The following is a 19,694-nucleotide window of genomic DNA, read 5'->3' as shown; positions in this document are numbered from 1 at the left end:
AGGACAAATGGTTTACACAACGAGTTACATGGACTAATGATCAAGTACAATTGTTTTAACACAACGAGTCAAAAGGATTAATGAACAAGGACAAATGGTTTACACAACGAGTCATATGGACTAGTGAACAAGGATAAATGGTTCACACAACGAGCCACATGGACTAATTAACAAGTACAATTTTTTTAACACAAGGATTAATGAACAAGGACAAATGGTTTACACAACGAGTCTGATGTAGGTACAATCAGGGAACAAATGAGAGCTGCTTGAAACACGCGGTTTCCTAGGCCAACTAGAAGAAACGGTATCCTAAACCGTATAGGACTTAGAATATTAGTCTTTATAGTCGAATAAGATTAGGAAAATTAGCTTATCCTAATCAAGTTAGGAAACCTTGTTATTTCCTAATCCTAGTTATTATGGGATTTCTAAATTCTAGTTGTACTTTTAATTATTAGTTAAATAAGTTTTCTAATTAGATTAGGAAAGAATTAGATAGCTTAATTAGCAAGCTAAGGTATTAGAGTTGTAGTCAGATTCCTGACATTGAGTAGGACTATAAATAAGGCCGATTTGTGACCTTATTTTTCAGATTATTCAGAAATAAAATTAAGAAGTTTACAGTTTGCAAAACTTGTGTCAATCTTGCGAGATTAGATTAGGACTCTTCCTTGTGAGGCTGAGTTATAGCACATCGAGCTATAACCTTGCGAGGTTAAAACAAGATTAGCTATTCTATCCCTTATTTTCGATGTTTTATTCACAATATCCACACAATATCATCAAATCACACATTACATTCACAATACAATCAACAATTCCGCTGCTAAATTCTACAAACCTTAATTCATTCATTCTAACGAACGAGTTCTACATTAGAGTCATAAGGACTAACGAACAAGGACAAATGGTTCACACAAAGAGTCACATGGACTACTGAACAAGTACAATGGTTTAACACGACGACTCATAAGGACTAATTAACAAGGATAAATTGTTTAACACAACGAGACACAAGGACTAATGAACAAGGACAAATGGTTCACACAACGAGTCACATGGACTAATGAACAAGTACAGTTGTTTAATTGTAACACCCCGGTTTATGAAGGAGCCTTTAGCAAGACATTCCCTAATAAACCGGACTGTTACCATCTCGGTTTCCCGAGGTAGTGAATAACAAATTAAACTCCAAGGCAAAATTATATAATTACATTAACTTAATTATTACAAAACCTCTTTTACGTCAAATTACAAAGAACTAACATAAATAAAAGTGAAAGTCTTCTAGATGATGATCTAGCTACTAAGTCTTCTGATCCAGTGTCTCACGCCCACCAAGCTCCCGTTCTATCTCTTAAACCCGTCAAGTCGCTCGCCAATATTTGGGTCATCACGGTGTTCACGAATACACAGGGTCAACCACGAGGTTGAGTAGGGAAAACAATGAAACAACAAAGAAATATGATATGCATCCTCCTCCGTCACCTTCATCTCCATCTCAACTCATATCTCATAACCAGTCTCATAACTCATAACCCGGAACGCCCAGCTATACCGATCCCCGGTAGACTATATATATCGACCGTAGCCGATCCGCCACTCGCTTGGTGAGGACACCAGGGCAAGTCCTGCAGAACCACTGGGCCTTATCACAACATCATCATCACCACACTACATCACCACAACATCCTCCATCTCCAATGCATATGAATGCTCAAAAGAAATTAATGCAACACAATATATATATATATCATTGAACTGAGAAATCATAAAATCATGTCGGTTACCCGATGTTGTGATATCATACTCAATACGATCAATTCAGACAATCACCTTCCCGTATATGAATCATAACGTAAATCAACAACCATGAATCAAGTCAACACAATTCAACAACAACGATAATAAGTCAAGTGTATTTCCCTACCTCAAGATCTGCAAGTCAAATGGTCGGGTGTCCAAAAGAATATTCCACAACAATTCGCCCTCCGAAAGATAATTAAATGATAAACAATCACTTAACTATTCCCGTTCCCAAAATAGAAAGTTACTAAAAATAGAACTCCCTAAATGGAAAGTTTCCTTAAATGGAAACTTCCCCGATATAGCAGTTTTCCATTTAACCATCCCGACTCCAAAACCCGACTTGAATTATTTAACTGACTCGGGAATTAAATTGAATAACTAATATGATAAATAAAAGATTAAACGAATTAAACGATTTAAGAAAACCCGAATCAAACATTTGAACAACTCAACAACCCGACTCAAAACCCGTCTTTAATTATTTAAATAACTCGGGAATTAAATTAATTAATTAATTAAGAATACGACCAATTAACGAATTATAACGATTAAACTATGAAAACCCGTTTCAAAACTAAAACAATTCGAATAACCCGTTTAAAAACCGAGTCACAAGGACTAATGAACAAGGACAAACGGTTCACAAAACGAGTCAAATAGTCTAATGAATAAGTACAATTGTTTAACACAACGACTCACAAGGACTAATGAACAGATAAATGGTTTACACAACGAGTCACATGGACTAATGAACAAGGACAAATGGTTTACACAACGAGTCACGTGGACTAATAAATAAGTACAATTGTTTAACAGAACGAGTCACAAGGACTAATGAACAAGGATAAATGGTTCACACAACGAGTCACATTTATTAATAAACAAGGACAAATGGTTCACACAACGAGTCACAAGGGCTAATGAACAAGGACAAATGGTTCACACAAAGAGTCACATGGACTAATGAACAAGTACAGTTATTTTAACACAACGAGTCACAAAGACTAATGAATAAGGACAAATGGATTACACAACGAGTCACAAGAAATAATGAACAAGGACAAATGGTTCACACGAAAAGTCACATGGACTATTGAACAAGTACAGTTGTTTTAACACAACGACTCACAAGGATTAATGAACAAGGACAAATGGTTTAAACAACGAGTCACAAGGACTAATGAACAAGGACAAATGGTTGACACAACGAGTCACATGGATTAATGAACAAGTACAATTGTTTAACATAACGACTCACAAGGGCTAATGAACTAGGATAAATGGTTTACACAATGAGTCACAAGGATTAATGAACAAGGACAAATGGTTTACACAATGAGTCACAAGGACTAATGAACAAGGACAAATGGTTCACACAACGAGTCACGTGGACTAATGAATAAGTACAATTGTTTAACACAACGAGTCACAAGGACTAACGAACAAGGACAAATGGTTCACACAACGAGTCACATTTATTAATAAGCAAGGACAAATAGTTCACACAACGAGTCACAACGACTAACGAACAAGGACAAATGGTTCACACAACGAGTCACATGGACTAATGAACAAGTACAATTGTTTAACACAACAAGACACAAGGACTAATGAACAATGACAAATGGTTCACACAAATAGTCACATGGACTAATGAACAAGTACAATTGTTTAACACGACGACTAATAAGGACTAATTAACAAGGATAAATTGTTTAACACAACGAGACACAAGGACTAATGAACAAGGACAAATGGTTCACACAACGAGTCACATGGACTAATGAACAAGTACAATTGTTTAACACAACGAGACACGAGGACTAATGAAATAGGACAAATGGTTCACACAACGAGTTACATGGACTAATGAACAAGTACAATTGTTTTAACACAACGAGTCACAAGAATTAATGAACAAGGACAAATGGTTTACACAACGAGTCACAAGGACTAACGAACAAGGACAAATGGTTCACACAAAGAGTCACATGGACTAATGAACAAGTACAGTTATTTTAACACAACGAGTCACAAGGACTAATGAATAAGGACAAATGGATTACACGAGTCACAAGAAATAAAGAACAAGGACAAATGGTTGACACAACGAGTCACATGGATTAATGAACAAGTACAATTGTTTAACATAACGACTCACAAGGGCTAATGAACTAGGATAAATGGTTTACACAATAAGTCACAAGGATTAATGAACAAGGACAAATGGTTTACACAATGAGTCACGAGGACTAATGAACAAGGACAAATGGTTCACACAACGAGTCACGTGGACTAATGAATAAGTACACTTTTTTAACACAACGACTCACAAGGACTAATGAACAATGATAAATGTTTCCACAACGAATCACATGGACTAATGAATAAGGATAAATGGTTCACACAACGAGTCACGTGGACTAATGAATAAGTACAATTGTTTAACACAACGAGTCACAAGGACTAACGAACAAAGATAAATGGTTCACACAATGAGTCACATTAATTAATAAACTAGGACAAATGGTTCACACAACGAGTCACAAGGACTAACGAATAAGGACAAATGATTCACAAAACGAGTCACATGGACTAATGAACAAGTACAATTGTTTAATACAACGGCTCATAAGGACTAATGAACAAGGATAAATTGTTTACACAACGAGTCACAAGGACTAATGAACAAGGACAAATGGTTCACACAACGAGTAAGATGGACTAATGAACAAGTTCAATTGTTTAACACAACGAGACACGAGGACTAATGAACAAGGACATATGGTTCACACAACGAGTCACAAGGACTAATGAACAAGGACCAATGGTTAAGGCACCTACTCAGAAGGTCTAATGAACAAGGATAAAAGGTTAGCACAACAAGTCACATTTATTAATAAACAAGGACAAATGGTTCACACAACGAGTCACAAGGGCTAATGAACAAGGACAAACGGTTCACACAACGAGTCACATGGACTAATGAACAAGTACAATTGTTTTAACACAACGACTCACAAGGACTAATGAACAGATAAATGGTTTACAAAACGGCTCATAAGGACTAATGAACAAGGATAAATTGTTTAACACAACGAGTCACAAGGACTAACGAACAAAGACAAATGGTTCACAGAATGAGTCACATTAATTAATAAACTAGGACAAATGGTTCACACAACGAGTCACAAGGACTAACGACCAAGGACAAATGATTCACACAACGAGTCACATGGACTAATGAACAAGTACAATTGTTTAACACAACGGCTCATAAGGACTAATGAACAAGGATAAAATGTTTACACAACGAGTCACAAGGACTAATGAACAAGGACAAATGGTTCACACAACGAGTAAGATGGACTAATGAACAAGTACAATTGTTTAACACAAGGAGACACAAGGACTAATGAACAAGGACATATGGTTCACACAACGAAACACAAGGACTAATGAACAAGGACCAATGGTTAAGGCACCTACTCAGAAGGACTAATGAACAAGGATAAAAGGTTAGCACAACAAGTCACATTTATTAATAAACAAGGACAAATGGTTCACACAACGAGTCACAAGGGCTAATGAACAAAGAAAAATGGTTCACACAACGAGTCACATAGACTATCAAACAAGTACAATTGTTTTAACACAACGAGTCACAAGGATTAATGAATAAGGACAAATGGTTTAAACAACGAGTCACAAGGACTAATGAACAAGGACAAACGGTTCACACAACGAGTCACATGGACTAATGAACAAGTACAATTGTTTTAACACAACGACTCACAAGGACTAATGAACAGATAAATGGTTTACAAAACGAGTCACAAGGACTAATGAACAAGGATAAATGGTTCACACAACGTGTTACATTTATTAATAAACAAGGACAAATGGTTCACACATCGAGTCACAAGGGCAAATGAACAAGGACAAATGGTTCACACAACGAGCCACATGGACTAATTAACAAGTACAATTGTTTTAACACAAGGATTAATGAACAAGGACAAATGGTTTACACAACGAGTCACAAGGACTAACAAACAAGGACAAATGGTTCACACAACGAGTCACATGGATTAATGAACAAGTACAATTGTTTAACACAACGGCTCATAAGGACTAATGAACAAGGATAAATTGTTTACACAACGAGTCACAAGGACTAATGAACAAGGACAAATGGTTCACACAACGAGTCACATGGACTAATGAACAAGTACAATTGTTTAACACAATTAGACACAAGGACTAATGAACAAGGACAAATGGTTCACACAACGAGTCACATGGACTAATGAACAAGTACAATTGTTTCAACACAACGAGTCACAAGGATTAATGAACAAGGACAAATGGTTAAGGCACAACGAGTCACAAGGACAAATGAACAAGGACAAATGGTTCACACAACGAGTCACGTGGACTAATGAATAAGTACAATTGTTTAACACAACGAGTCACAAGGACTAACGAACAAGGATAAATGGTTCACACAACGAGTCACATTTATTAATAAACAAGGACAAATGGTTCACACAACGAGTCACATGGACTAATGAACAAGTACAATTGTTTAACACAACGGCTCATAAGGACTAATGAACAAGGATAAATTGTTTACACAACGAGTCACAAGGACTAATGAACAACGACAAATGGTTCACACAACGATTCACATGGACTATTGAACAAGTACAATTGTTTAACACAACGAGACACAAGGACTAATGAACAAGGACAAATGGTTCACACAACGAGTCACAAGGACTAATGAACAAGGACCAATGGTTAAGGCACAACGAGTCACATGGACTAATGAACAAGGACAAATGGTTCACACAACGAGTCACGTGGACTAATAAATAAGTACAATTGTTTAACAGAACGAGTCACAAGGACTAATGAACAAGGATAAATGGTTCACTCAACGAGTCACATTTATTAATAAACAAGGACAAATGGTTCACACAACGAGTCACAAGGGCTAATGAACAAGGACAAATGGTTCACACAACGAGCCAGATGGACTAATTAACAAGTACAATTGTTTTAACACAAGGATTAATGAACAAGGACAAATAGTTTACACAACGAGTCACAAGGACTAACGAACAAGGACAAATGGTTCACACAAAGAGTCACATGGAATAATGAACAAGTACAGTTATTTTAACACAACGACTCACAAGGATTAATGAATAAGGACAAATGGATTACACAACGAGTCACAAGAAATAATGAACAAGGACAAATGGTTGACACAACGAGTCACATGGATTAATGAACAAGTACAATTGTTTAACATAACGACTCACAAGGGCTAATGAACTAGGATAAATGGTTTACACAATAAGTCACAAGGATTAATGAACAAGGACAAATGGTTTACACAATGAGTCACGAGGACTAATGAACAAGGACAAATGGTTCACACAACGAGTCACGTGGACTAATGAATAAGTACACTTTTTTAACACAACGACTCACAAGGACTAATGAACAATGATAAATGTTTCCACAACGAATCACATGGACTAATGAATAAGGACAAATGGTTCACACAACGAGTCACGTGGACTAATGAATAAGTACAATTGTTTAACACAACGAGTCACAAGGACTAACGAACAAAGATAAATGGTTCACACAATGAGTCACATTAATTAATAAACTAGGACAAATGGTTCACACAACGAGTCACAAGGACTAACGAATAAGGACAAATGATTCACAAAACGAGTCACATGGACTAATGAACAAGTACAATTGTTTAATACAACGGCTCATAAGGACTAATGAACAAGGATAAATTGTTTACACAACGAGTCACAAGGACTAATGAACAAGGACAAATGGTTCACACAACGAGTAAGATGGACTAATGAACAAGTTCAATTGTTTAACACAACGAGACACGAGGACTAATGAACAAGGACATATGGTTCACACAACGAGTCACAAGGACTAATGAACAAGGACCAATGGTTAAGGCACCTACTCAGAAGGTCTAATGAACAAGGATAAAAGGTTAGCACAACAAGTCACATTTATTAATAAACAAGGACAAATGGTTCACACAACGAGTCACAAGGGCTAATGAACAAGGACAAACGGTTCACACAACGAGTCACATGGACTAATGAACAAGTACAATTGTTTTAACACAACGACTCACAAGGACTAATGAACAGATAAATGGTTTACAAAACGGCTCATAAGGACTAATGAACAAGGATAAATTGTTTAACACAACGAGTCACAAGGACTAACCAACAAAGACAAATGGTTCACAGAATGAGTCACATTAATTAATAAACTAGGACAAATGGTTCACACAACGAGTCACAAGGACTAACGACCAAGGACAAATGATTCACACAACGAGTCACATGGACTAATGAACAAGTACAATTGTTTAACACAACGGCTCATAAGGACTAATGAACAAGGATAAATTGTTTACACAACGAGTCACAAGGACTAATGAACAAGGACAAATGGTTCACACAACGAGTAAGATGGACTAATGAACAAGTACAATTGTTTAACACAAGGAGACACAAGGACTAATGAACAAGGACATATGGTTCACACAACGAAACACAAGGACTAATGAACAAGGACCAATGGTTAAGGCACCTACTCAGAAGGACTAATGAACAAGGATAAAAGGTTAGCACAACAAGTCACATTTATTAATAAACAAGGACAAATGGTTCACACAACGAGTCACAAGGGCTAATGAACAAAGAAAAATGGTTCACACAACGAGTCACATAGACTATCAAACAAGTACAATTGTTTTAACACAACGAGTCACAAGGATTAACGAATAAGGACAAATGGTTTAAACAACGAGTCATAAGGACTAATGAACAAGGACAAACGGTTCACACAACGAGTCACATGGACTAATGAACAAGTACAATTGTTTTAACACAACGACTCACAAGGACTAATGAACAGATAAATGGTTTACAAAACGAGTCACAAGGACTAATGAACAAGGATAAATGGTTCACACAACGTGTTACATTTATTAATAAACAAGGACAAATGGTTCACACATCGAGTCACAAGGGCAAATGAACAAGGACAAATGGTTCACACAACGAGCCACATGGACTAATTAACAAGTACAATTGTTTTAACACAAGGATTAATGAACAAGGACAAATGGTTTACACAACGAGTCACAAGGACTAACAAACAAGGACAAATGGTTCACACAACGAGTCACATGGATTAATGAACAAGTATAATTGTTTAACACAACGGCTCATAAGGACTAATGAACAAGGATAAATTGTTTACACAACGAGTCACAAGGACTAATGAACAAGGACAAATGGTTCACACAACGAGTCACATGGACTAATGAACAAGTACAATTGTTTAACACAATTAGACACAAGGACTAATGAACAAGGACAAATGGTTCACACAACGAGTCACATGGACTAATGAACAAGTACAATTGTTTTAACACAACGAGTCACAAGGATTAATGAACAAGGACAAATGGTTAAGGCACAACGAGTCACAAGGACAAATGACAAGGACAAATGGTTCACACAACGAGTCACGTGGACTAATGAATAAGTACAATTATTTAACACAACGAGTCACAAGGACTAACGAACAAGGATAAATGGTTCACACAACGAGTCACATTTATAAACAAGGACAAATGGTTCACACAACGAGTCACATGGACTAATGAACAAGTATAATTGTTTAACACAACGGCTCATAAGGACTAATGAACAAGGATAAATTGTTTACACAACGAGTCACAAGGACTAATGAACAACGACAAATGGTTCACACAACGATTCACATGGACTATTGAACAAGTACAATTGTTTAACACAACGAGACACAAGGACTAATGAACAAGGACAAATGGTTCACACAACGAGTCACAAGGACTAATGAACAAGGACCAATGGTTAAGGCACAACGAGTCACATGGACTAATGAACAAGGACAAATGGTTCACACAACGAGTCACGTGGACTGCAGTGTAAACTATGGGAACAAGCACAAATGGGATAAATCCTGAAACAGGCAAAGGAGTAATTTTCAGGGAATGCAATAAACTTGGGGATTTTTATAAAAATAGTAAATGACCCTGAAAAATCATGAAACTTGGTGATAATTTGGTTAAGGGAGTAAACTAAAACTGTGCCAATTCTCAGGATTTTACACACACTCCAAGTATTTTTAATAAATAGAAAACCAGACTGAAATAAGAGAAATCTCAGACAGTTTCCTGGTAAGACTCCTGTGACTGTTTTTGTGATAATTTTGGTAAATAAAAATGGGATATAATTAACAAACTAACTCCCAAGCAAGCACAGGAAATCAATTTGATAATTTAGGAAGACTAAGATTGAATTGTTCAAGCAAGCACAGAATCAATTCAAGCTTAACCAGACAATGCACTTAAAATAGCTCAAGCAAGCACAGACCTATTCCAAGTAGCACCACAGATCCTTAATCACCTTCTAAGCAAGCACAAGAAGATATTAAGTCTGACTTATAACTAAGACTCAGCAAAGTTAAAAGATTTGCAAATTTTTGAGAGAAATCTCAAGGTTTTTCATTAATCAAAGTCTGGCTACAACAGACTGAGAAAGGGTCCTTATATAGGCCTTTCTGTGCAATGTTCAGTACATGATAAACCCTAGACAACTCCATCTAAGGGCCAGGATTAAACTTAGGAAGCAAACAAGAGTAGTGGACTTATTTTACAACGGATACAAAGGAAATTAAGGCAAACTGAACAAGAACAAAAGAGCTGCAGGTTGATAGTGACATGTTGTCTGGTTGCTGAAAACTTTGGTTGGTTGTTGTGGGTCAAATGGCTTTGGTGCAGGCATCTTATATGGCTCAAAGCTCTATAAAACGAGTGCTGAATAGGCCAAGTTCTTCTTTGTTGAGAGTTTTCCCTTGTTTGGCCAAAAATGGCAACTTTACTTTATCTGTTTTACCCCCCTGCAACTTATCTTTTCAGTCTGATTTTTGGTACAATGCTTTAGGAATTTGGCCTGGCTCCTTAGGATTAATTTGTGACTAGTTGAACAAGGATTCAGCTGGCCAGGGTGGCTGCTGGTGGCTAGCCTGGCTGCTGTTCTTGTGACTGGTGAAGTTGGATTTGGTAGTTGAGGTTGCCTGAGTGGTGTTCTTTGGCTTGACTTGTGCCTGTCATAAAAAGGGTGTTGGCCTGGTTATCAGCTTCCTGCAACCCCCTGGTTGAACAGGGCTTGCCCTCAAGCCTGGATCCTCCTCTCCCTCAGAATCTTCATAGAATGGACTTAGATCACCCACATTGAATGTGCCATGAACCCCATATTCCCCTGGCAAGTCAATTTTATAAGCATTTGGACCAATTCTTTCCAAGACTTCAAATGGCCCATCTGCTCTAGGCATAAGCTTGTTCTTTCTTTTGGAGGGGAATCTTTCCTTCCTAAGGTGCAACCAAACCATATCTCCTGCCTCAAATTCCTTCTTTTTCCTAGGCTTCTTGGATTGTTTTTTGTACAGCTCATTGGACTTTTCAATTTGTTTTCTTACAGTTTCATGCAACTTCAAAGCAGTTGTTCACTGTTCTCTTGGCATCAGGACTGATCTCTTCCTTTGGGACAGAAGATAAGTCCAAGGGCATAAGTGGATTAACCCCATAGACTATCTCAAAAGGACTGTAACCAGTTGCAGTAGATGGTGCTCTGTTGAATGCAAATTCAGCTGCAGCTAGCTTTAAATCCCAATCCTTCAAGGTTTTGCTAACTAGGCACCTTAAAATTCTCCCCAAAGTTTTGTTAGTGACCTCAGTTTGCCCATCTGTTTGTGGGTGATGAGAGGTACTGAACAAAAGCTTTGTCTTTAGCAGCTTCCATAGGGTCTTCCAAAAGTAGCTCATAAATTTTGTATCCCTGTCAGATACAATTGTCTTAGGAACCCCATGAAGTCTCACAATCTCTTTAAGGTATAGCTCAGCAACACTAGCAGCATCCTCAGTCTTCTTGCAGGCTATGAAGTGAGCCATCTTACTGAACCTGTCCACAACCACCATGATTGAATCTTTTCCTCTCTGTGTTCTTGGTAATGCCACAATGAAATCAAGGCTCACACCTTCCCAAGGCTTATCAGGGATAGGCAGTGGGGTGTAGGGTCCTGCTTGGAAGGAACTCTTGGCTTTCTGACATGTTGAACACCTTCTAAGGACTGCCTGAACATCACCCATCATTCTAGGCCAATAAAATTGGTCTTGTAAGATATCTAGGGTTTTTTGAACACCAAAATGTCCCCCTAATCCTCCTGAATGGACTTCCCTGATCAGTAAATCCCTGTAGGATCCCCTTGGTACACACAACTTGTTACCATGAAACAAAAACCCTTCCTGTAGCATATATTTCTTACCCTGAGTTGAGCCTCCTTCTGTGAGAACAATCCACTCCTCAGAGAAGTCAGGGTCCTCCTTATACATCTCCTTCATGAATTCAAACCCAAGGACCTTGTTACTAATGACAGTCAACAAAGAATGCCTCCTAGATAGGGCATCAGCTACCACATTCTGCTTCCCCTCTTTATATTTGCTTGAAAAGTTAAAGGCTTGCAGGAATTCTACCCACTTAGCATGTCTATGGCTCAGCTTGTGTTGGCCATTGATGTATTTCAGGGCCTCATGATCAGAATGCAACACAAATGGCTTAGGTTTCAAGTAGTGACTCCAATGTGTAAGAGCCCTTATGATTGCATAGAACTCTTTGTCATAAGTTGAATATTTCAGCTTGGCTCCATTCAACTTCTCACTGAAATAGGCCACTGGTCTCTGGCCTTGGATTAGGACAGCTCCTATTCCAACCCCACTGGCATCACACTCCACCTCAAATAGTTGTTCAAAATCAGGTAGCTTGAGAATGGGAGTCTCACACATTAATTTTTTGATCCTCTCAAAGGACTCATTGAGCGATTTCAGTCCATTGGAAGTCTCCCTTCCTCATACACTCGTAATTGGTGCAACAATTGAGCTGAAATTCTTAATGAACCTTCTGTAGAAAGATGCCAGGCCATGGAACCCCCTTACTTCTGTGATTGTTTGTGGGACTGGCCAAGTTTGCATAGCCTGAATCTTCCCCTGATCAACTGAAATCCCTCTTCCTGATATAATATATCCCAGAAATGCTACCTCATTGACCATGAAGGTACATTTCTCAAGCTTCCCATACAACTTCTGTTCCTTGAGTATTTTAAAAATCACCTCCAAATGTAACACATGTTCAGATGGACTCCTGCTGTAAATGAGTATGTCATCAAAGTACACTACAGCAAACCTCCCAAGGCAGGGCCTTAGAACTTCAGTCATGAGCCTCATGAAGGTGCTTTGATGCGAATTTGCGGAAGCGGAATAATAGAAAAATAAAAAAAAGGATATTTGCCTCGAAATCTGTCTAGAAATCGAAACAATGGGATATTTGCTCGGGTTAGACCTATAACTCGAACAATGGTGATTGATATTCAAGACCTATTGAATAACAATCGAATTAAAGTCCGAAAACGCATCGAACAATAATTGGTTTGATTGTAACGCGACAATCAGAAAACAAAGGAACTTTGTTGCTTAAAATCTTTTTCCATGTGTATTGTGTGTGCTTCCAAATAAACTTGATTGGCTATAAATAGCCTTAAAACGCAGCAAACGAAAAGACAAAGGAAAATTAAAAGACATTATTAATGATAGCTATTAATAAAAACATTGCATCAACCCATGCCATTGATCCATTGAATCAAACCATGTTTATCTCGCATCACGTTAGTCCTTGTGACTCGTTGTGTGAACCATTTGTCCTAGTTTATTAATTAATATGACTCATTCTGTGAACCATTTGTCTTTGTTCGTTAGTCCTTGTGACTCGTTGTGTTAAACAATTTATCCTTGTTCATTAGTCCTTATGAGCCGTTTTGTAAACCATTTATCTGTTCATTAGTCCTTATGAGTCGTTGTGTTAAAACAATTGTACTTGTTCATTAGTCCATGTGACTCGTTGTGTGAACCGTTTGTCCTTGTTCATTAGCCCTTGTGACTCGTTGTGTGAACCATTTGTCCTTGTTTATTAATAAATGTGACTTGTTGTGCTAACCTTTTATCCTTGTTCATTAGACCTTCTGAGTAGGTGCCTTAACCATTGGTCCTTGTTCATTAGTCCTTGTGACTCGTTGTGTGAACCATATGTCCTTGTTCATTAGTCCTCGTGTCTCGTTGTGTTAAACAATTGAACTTGTTCATTAGTCCATCTTACTCGTTGTGTGAACCATTTGTCCTTGTTCATTAGTCCTTGTGACTCGTTGTGTAAACAATTTATCCTTGTTCATTAGTCCTTATGAGCCGTTGTATTAAACAATTGTACTTGTTCATTAGTCCATGTGACTCGTTTTGTGAATCATTTGTCCTTATTCGTTAGTCCTTGTGACGTTGTGTGTGAACCATTTGTCCTAGTTTATTAATTAATGTGACTCATTGTGTGAACCATTTATCTTTGTTCGTTAGTCCTTGTGACTCGTTGTGTTAAACAATTGTACTTATTCATTAGTCCACGTGACTCGTTGTGTGAACCATTTGTCCTTATTCATTAGTCCATGTGATTCGTTGTGGAAACATTTATCATTGTTCATTAGTCCTTGTGAGTCGTTGTGTTAAAAAAGTGTACTTATTCATTAGTCCACGTGACTCGTTGTGTGAACCATTTGTCCTTGTTCATTAGTCCTCGTGACTCATTGTGTAAACCATTTGTCCTTGTTCATTAATCCTTGTGACTTATTGTGTAAACCATTTATCCTAATTCATTAGCCCTTGTGAGTCGTTATGTTAAACAATTGTACTTGTTCATTAATCCATGTGACTCGTTGTGTCAACCATTTGTCCTTGTTCATTATTTCTTGTGACTCGTTGTGTAATCCATTTGTCCTTATTCATTAATCCTTGTGAGTCGTTGTGTTAAAATAACTGTACTTGTTCATTATTCCATGTGACTCTTTGTGTGAACCATTTGTCCTTGTTCGTTAGTCCTTGTGACTCGTTGTGTAAACCATTTGTCCTTGTTCATTAATCCTTGTGTTAAAACAATTGTACTTGTTAATTAGTCCATCTGGCTCGTTGTGTGAACCATTTGTCCTTGTTCATTAGCCCTTGTGACTCGTTGTGTGAACCATTTGTCCTTGTTTATTAATAAATGTGACTCGTTGTGTGAACCATTTATCCTTGTTCATTAGTCCTTGTGACTCGTTCTGTTAAACAATTGTACTTATTTATTAGTCCATGCAGCAGAAGCTGATAACCAGGCCAACACCCTTTTTATGACAGGCACAAGTCAAGCCAGCAACACCACTCAGGCAACCTCAACTACCAGTCCAACTTCACCAGGTCACAAGAACAGCAGCCAGGCTAGCCACCAGCAGCCACCCTGGCCAGCTGAATCCTTGTTCAACTAGTCACAAATTAATCCTAAGGAGCCAGGCCAAATTCCTAAAGCATTGTACCAAAAATCAGACTGAAAAGATAAGTTGCAGGGGGGTAAAACAGATAAAGTAAAGTTGCCATTTTTGGCCAAACAAGGGAAAACTCTCAACAAAGAAGAACTTGGCCTATTCAAAGACTCGTTTTATAGAGCTTTGAGCCATATAAGATGCCTGCACCAAAGCCATTTGACCCACAACAACCAACCAAAGTTTTCAGCAAGAACAGACAACATGTCACTATCAACTGCAGCTCTTTTGTTCTTGTTCGGTTTGCCTTAATTTCCTTTGTATCCGTTGTAAAATAAGTCCACTACTCTTGTTTGCTTCCTAAGTTTAATCCTGGCCCTTAGATGGAGTTGTCTAGGGTTTATCATGTCTTGAACATTGCACGAAAGGCCTATATAAGGACCCTTTCTCGGTCTGTTGTAGCTGGACTTTGATTAATGAAAAACCTTGAGATTTCTCTCAAAAATTTGCAAATCTTTTAACTTTGCTGAGTCTTAGTTATAAGTCAGACTTAATATCTTCTTGTGCTTGCTTAGAAGGTGATTAAGGATCTGTGGTGCTACTTGGAATAGGTCTGTGCTTGCTTGAGCTATTTTAAGTGCATTGTCTAGTTAAGCTTGAATTGATTCTGTGCTTGCTTGAACAATTCAATCTTAGTCTTCCTAAATTATCAAATTGATTTCCTGTGCTTGCTTGGGAGTTAGTTTGTTAATTATATCCCATTTTTATTTACCAAAATTATCACAAAAACAGTCACAGGAGTCTTACCAGAAGCGTCTCGAGATTTCTCTTATTTCAGTCTGGTTTTCTATTTATTAAAAATACTTGGAGTGTGTGTAAAATCCTGAGAATTGGCACAGTTTTAGTTTACTCCCTTAACCAAATTATCACCAAGTTTCATGATTTTTCAGGGTCATTTACTATTTTTATAAAAATCCCCAAGTTTATTGCATTCCCTGAAAATTACTCCTTTGCCTGTTTCAGGATTTATCCCATTTGTGCTTGTTCCCATAGTTTACACTGCAAATTCTGGTTATCAGAGCTTAGGTTCATAACACAATCCTACCTTGTGTTAGTCCTGAGTGTGAGAGAGGTCAGTTCTTTTCCCAGCTACATCAAAACTACAAAAAATAACCCAATGAGTGAGGAGAGGTTAGCAGGAATGGAAGCAAAGATGGATCAATTAACCAACCTGGTTAATGTGACCCTGGAAGCTGTGAACACTGTGATGGCAAACATTCCCACTCCAGAAAGAGGAAGGCCACCACCCTACAGAGGAAGAGGCAGGGGTAGAGGTATCCTTGGAGCAGGAAGAGGCCAGCCACACCATCATAATGAAGAGGAACTCAACTCAGATTCAGAAGAATCCATGATGGAAGAAGGTAACTACTTGGCTAGAGATAAGGATGTTAAGGTAGAAATCCCTGATTTCCATGGTAGTTTAAATCCTGAGGACTTGTTAGACTGGCTTAGATCTGTTGAGAGAGTCTTTGAGTTTAAAAATTATGATGACAGAAAAGCTTTTAAGGTTGCTATTTTAAAACTCAAGGGCTATGCATCTCTTTGGTATGAGAATATGAAACACCAAAGGATTAGAGATGGTAAGGAACCAGTTAGGTCTTGGCTTAAGTTAAGAAAGAAGTTGAAGGAGAAATTCATAGCTAAAGACTATACTCAGGATATTTTTATTAAGCTGACTCAGTTGAAACAAGAGCAATTAACTGTTGAGGCCTACCTTAGGAGCTTTGAACAACTAACCCTACAATGTGAGGTCACTGAAAAACCTGAGCAAAAGATTGCTAGGTTCATTGAGGGTTTAGACCCTAAGATAGCTGGCAAATTGAGAATGCAACAAGTCTGGTCATTTGATGAGGCAATTAACCTAGCCTTAAGAATTGAGAAGCTAGGGAAGGTGAAGCCTGTAACACCCAAATTTCCCACCAGAACAACTTTCAAACCCTATACTGGTGTCAAAATGACTGAGGTACCTAAACCAGCTACCCAACCAACAAGAGACAAGGGGAAGGCACCCATGTACCCCCAGAACCAACCCACCTTTATCCAGGGATAAAATCAAGTGCTTCCAATGTCAGGGCTTTGGCCATTTTAAGAAGGACTGTCCTTCTAATAGAGCTCTCACAGCTATGGAGATTGAAGAATGGGAAAGGGAAGGTCTAGTTGAGTATGAGGAAGAAGAGACACTGGTTCCAACAGAGATGGAAACTGAGAGGGAAACTGATCAAGGACAAGTTGTGGCTCACCCCGACACGGGGCACAATTTGGTCCTATGGAGGGTTATGCACTCTCAACCAGCTCCTCTAGAAGAATCGATCGAGATCCATGATATTCAGGAGTAGGTGCACTGTCCAAGGGAGAGTGTGTAATTTGATCATTGATGGAGGTAGCTGTACCAATGTAGCTTCCACCATCATGGTTAGCAAGCTAAGCCCCGCCTACTCGGGAGCACCCCAATCCATACAAACCGAGATGGTTAAGCAAAGGATCTGAAGTGAGAGTTGACAAGCAATGCATTGTTCCCTTTTCAATTGGGAAGGTGTACAAGGATGAAGTGTTGTGTGATGTGGTCCCTATGGATGCCTGCCATCTACTGTTAGGAAGACCATGGGAGTTTGACAAGAATACCACTCACCAGGGAAAGGAAAATGTCTATGTTTTCAAGCATAATGGAAAGAGAGTCACTCTGACTCCCCTACCACCAAACCAGAGGGGTTATGGAAGTCCCAACATGCCTGAGGAGGTTAATGGAGTACTATTTCTATCTGAGGCAGCTATGGTCAAGGAGCTGAGGCAAGAACAACCTGTGTTGTTTCTCCTATCAAGGGAAACCAACACTGAATGGAACAAAGATGTACCTGCAGAGGTTCAACCCCTAATTAAGAAGTACAAGGAGGTTTTTCCAACTGAGTTGCCTAGTGGATTACCACCCCTGAGAGGCATTGAGCATCACATAGACCTTGTACCTGGATCTGTGCTCCCCAACAGACCAGCTTACAGGTGTGATCCCACAACAACTAAGGAACTACAACACCAGATTGAAGAATTAATGACAAAGGGATTTGTAAGGGAATCATTGAGCCCCTGTGCAAGACTGCCATCGGTACCCAAGAAGGATGGAAGTTGGAGAATGTGTACTGATAGCAGAGCGATAAACAACATCACAGTCAAGTACAGATTCCCTATTCCAAGACTAGATGACATGTTGGATGAGCTCAGTGGGGCTCGGATATTTTCAAAAATAGATCTCAGGCAAGGGTATCATCAGGTGAGAATAAGAGAAGGTGATGAATGGAAAACAGCTTTCAAAACCAAGCATGGCCTGTATGAGTGGCTTGTCATGCCATTTGGTTTGTCTAATGCTCCAAGCATGATGCGAACCAAGCTAAGGACCAAGCTAATGGCTCGGAGTTAGTTGATGGGCTGGACGAGTTGGTTATGAACACTCAAGGGGAGGGTCTGATGTTGGTCCGTAAGTTTCAGCCTTTAAACTACAATTATCCTTCTCTTGTTAATTTGCTAAGTGTGGAACTTGAGAGCTGATGGCACGCAATCCAAGACGGTCCACAAGACGTTTTTTTAGCTTACATTTCAGATTATGTTCACAATAAAATGTTAGCTTAAATTGTTGTTTGTCTAAGTTCAATGAACTAGTTGTTTAATGATTGTAATTAAGTGAAGAGTAAATGATAAACTCTTCACTTTGCTAGGCTATGCACGGCTCATTTAGAGGCTATATAATGCCTTCTTTTTCTTGAATAAAATCATCCAGAAATTACCAACAAAACACTTGTGTTAAAATCGTTTCTTGCTTAGAAACAAAACTGGTTTGGTTGAAACGCGATTTCGATTAAACTTTCGAGTTGTAGATCAATAGGTCTTGGTCTCTCTCACCTTGATCAAGTAATAGGTCTTGCTTGTTCAAACACTATCCCTTTTATTCACAAAAACCAGAACGGGTCGTACCTAGTACGTTCGGTTCGCCAAAAACAGTCCGTCATTTTAATTGTTCTTGTTGTCTTAATCTTACAATACAGTGTCATACGCGTACCTAGTACGAACAGTCCGCTGCACTGTCCAAAACGTCCTATATCCGCTGCTCAATTCGTATCATTTGTGGTATCAGAGCTTCGGCTCTTGATCCTTGTTTAACTATGTCGGTGGATTTCAACAGTCCAGAATTCATTCATCAATTACGGGAAGCCTTGAAACATGCTCGTGAAACTGATGAGCGTTGGCAACCTAGGAGAGGAGAACGAATTGTTGATGCATTCAAAGCGAGTGATCTTCCTGAATTCGTTGGAGGGGCTGATCCCGAGGCCTAT

At 38.5% G+C, this 19,694-nt stretch overlaps 2 protein-coding genes across 2 annotated transcripts; one reads left to right on the top strand and one right to left on the bottom strand.

The window, feature by feature from the left end:
• Nucleotides 1–12,832: 12,832 nt before the first annotated feature.
• LOC141602235 (putative mitochondrial protein AtMg00860) lies at nt 12,833–13,207 on the bottom strand. The gene has a single exon (XM_074422539.1). It carries the CDS (start codon nt 13,205–13,207, stop codon nt 12,833–12,835), a length of 375 nt encoding a protein of 124 aa, XP_074278640.1.
• A 3,285-nt stretch (nt 13,208–16,492) lies between these two features.
• Nucleotides 16,493–18,784, top strand: LOC141602234 (uncharacterized). The gene is made up of 3 exons (XM_074422538.1): nt 16,493–17,338; nt 17,448–17,636; nt 17,909–18,784. The coding sequence occupies exons 1-3, from the start codon at nt 16,493–16,495 to the stop codon at nt 18,782–18,784; spliced, it is 1,911 nt and encodes a 636-aa protein (XP_074278639.1).
• The last annotated feature ends 910 nt before the right edge of the window (nt 18,785–19,694 follow it).

The sequence above is a fragment of the Silene latifolia genome, chromosome 9 (genome assembly GCF_048544455.1).
Source record: "Silene latifolia isolate original U9 population chromosome 9, ASM4854445v1, whole genome shotgun sequence".
Lineage (NCBI taxonomy): Eukaryota > Viridiplantae > Streptophyta > Magnoliopsida > Caryophyllales > Caryophyllaceae > Silene > Silene latifolia.
This window is presented reverse-complemented; position numbering and strand designations above follow the sequence as displayed.

What these genes read in the sequence shown, in the direction of transcription:
- LOC141602234 (XM_074422538.1), top strand. Translation starts at nt 16,493, where the DNA reads ATGAGTGAGGAGAGGTTAGCAGGAATGGAAGCAAAGATGGATCAATTA. An exon ending in CTGGTGTCAAAATGACTGAG is followed by an intron (nt 17,339 to 17,447) that starts GTACCTAAACCA and finishes TTCCAATGTCAG; the next exon opens with GGCTTTGGCCATTTTAAGAA. An exon ending in CCGACACGGGGCACAATTTG is followed by an intron (nt 17,637 to 17,908) that starts GTCCTATGGAGG and finishes TCAATTGGGAAG; the next exon opens with GTGTACAAGGATGAAGTGTT.
- LOC141602235 (XM_074422539.1), bottom strand. Translation starts at nt 13,207, where the DNA reads ATGAGGCTCATGACTGAAGTTCTAAGGCCCTGCCTTGGGAGGTTTGCT.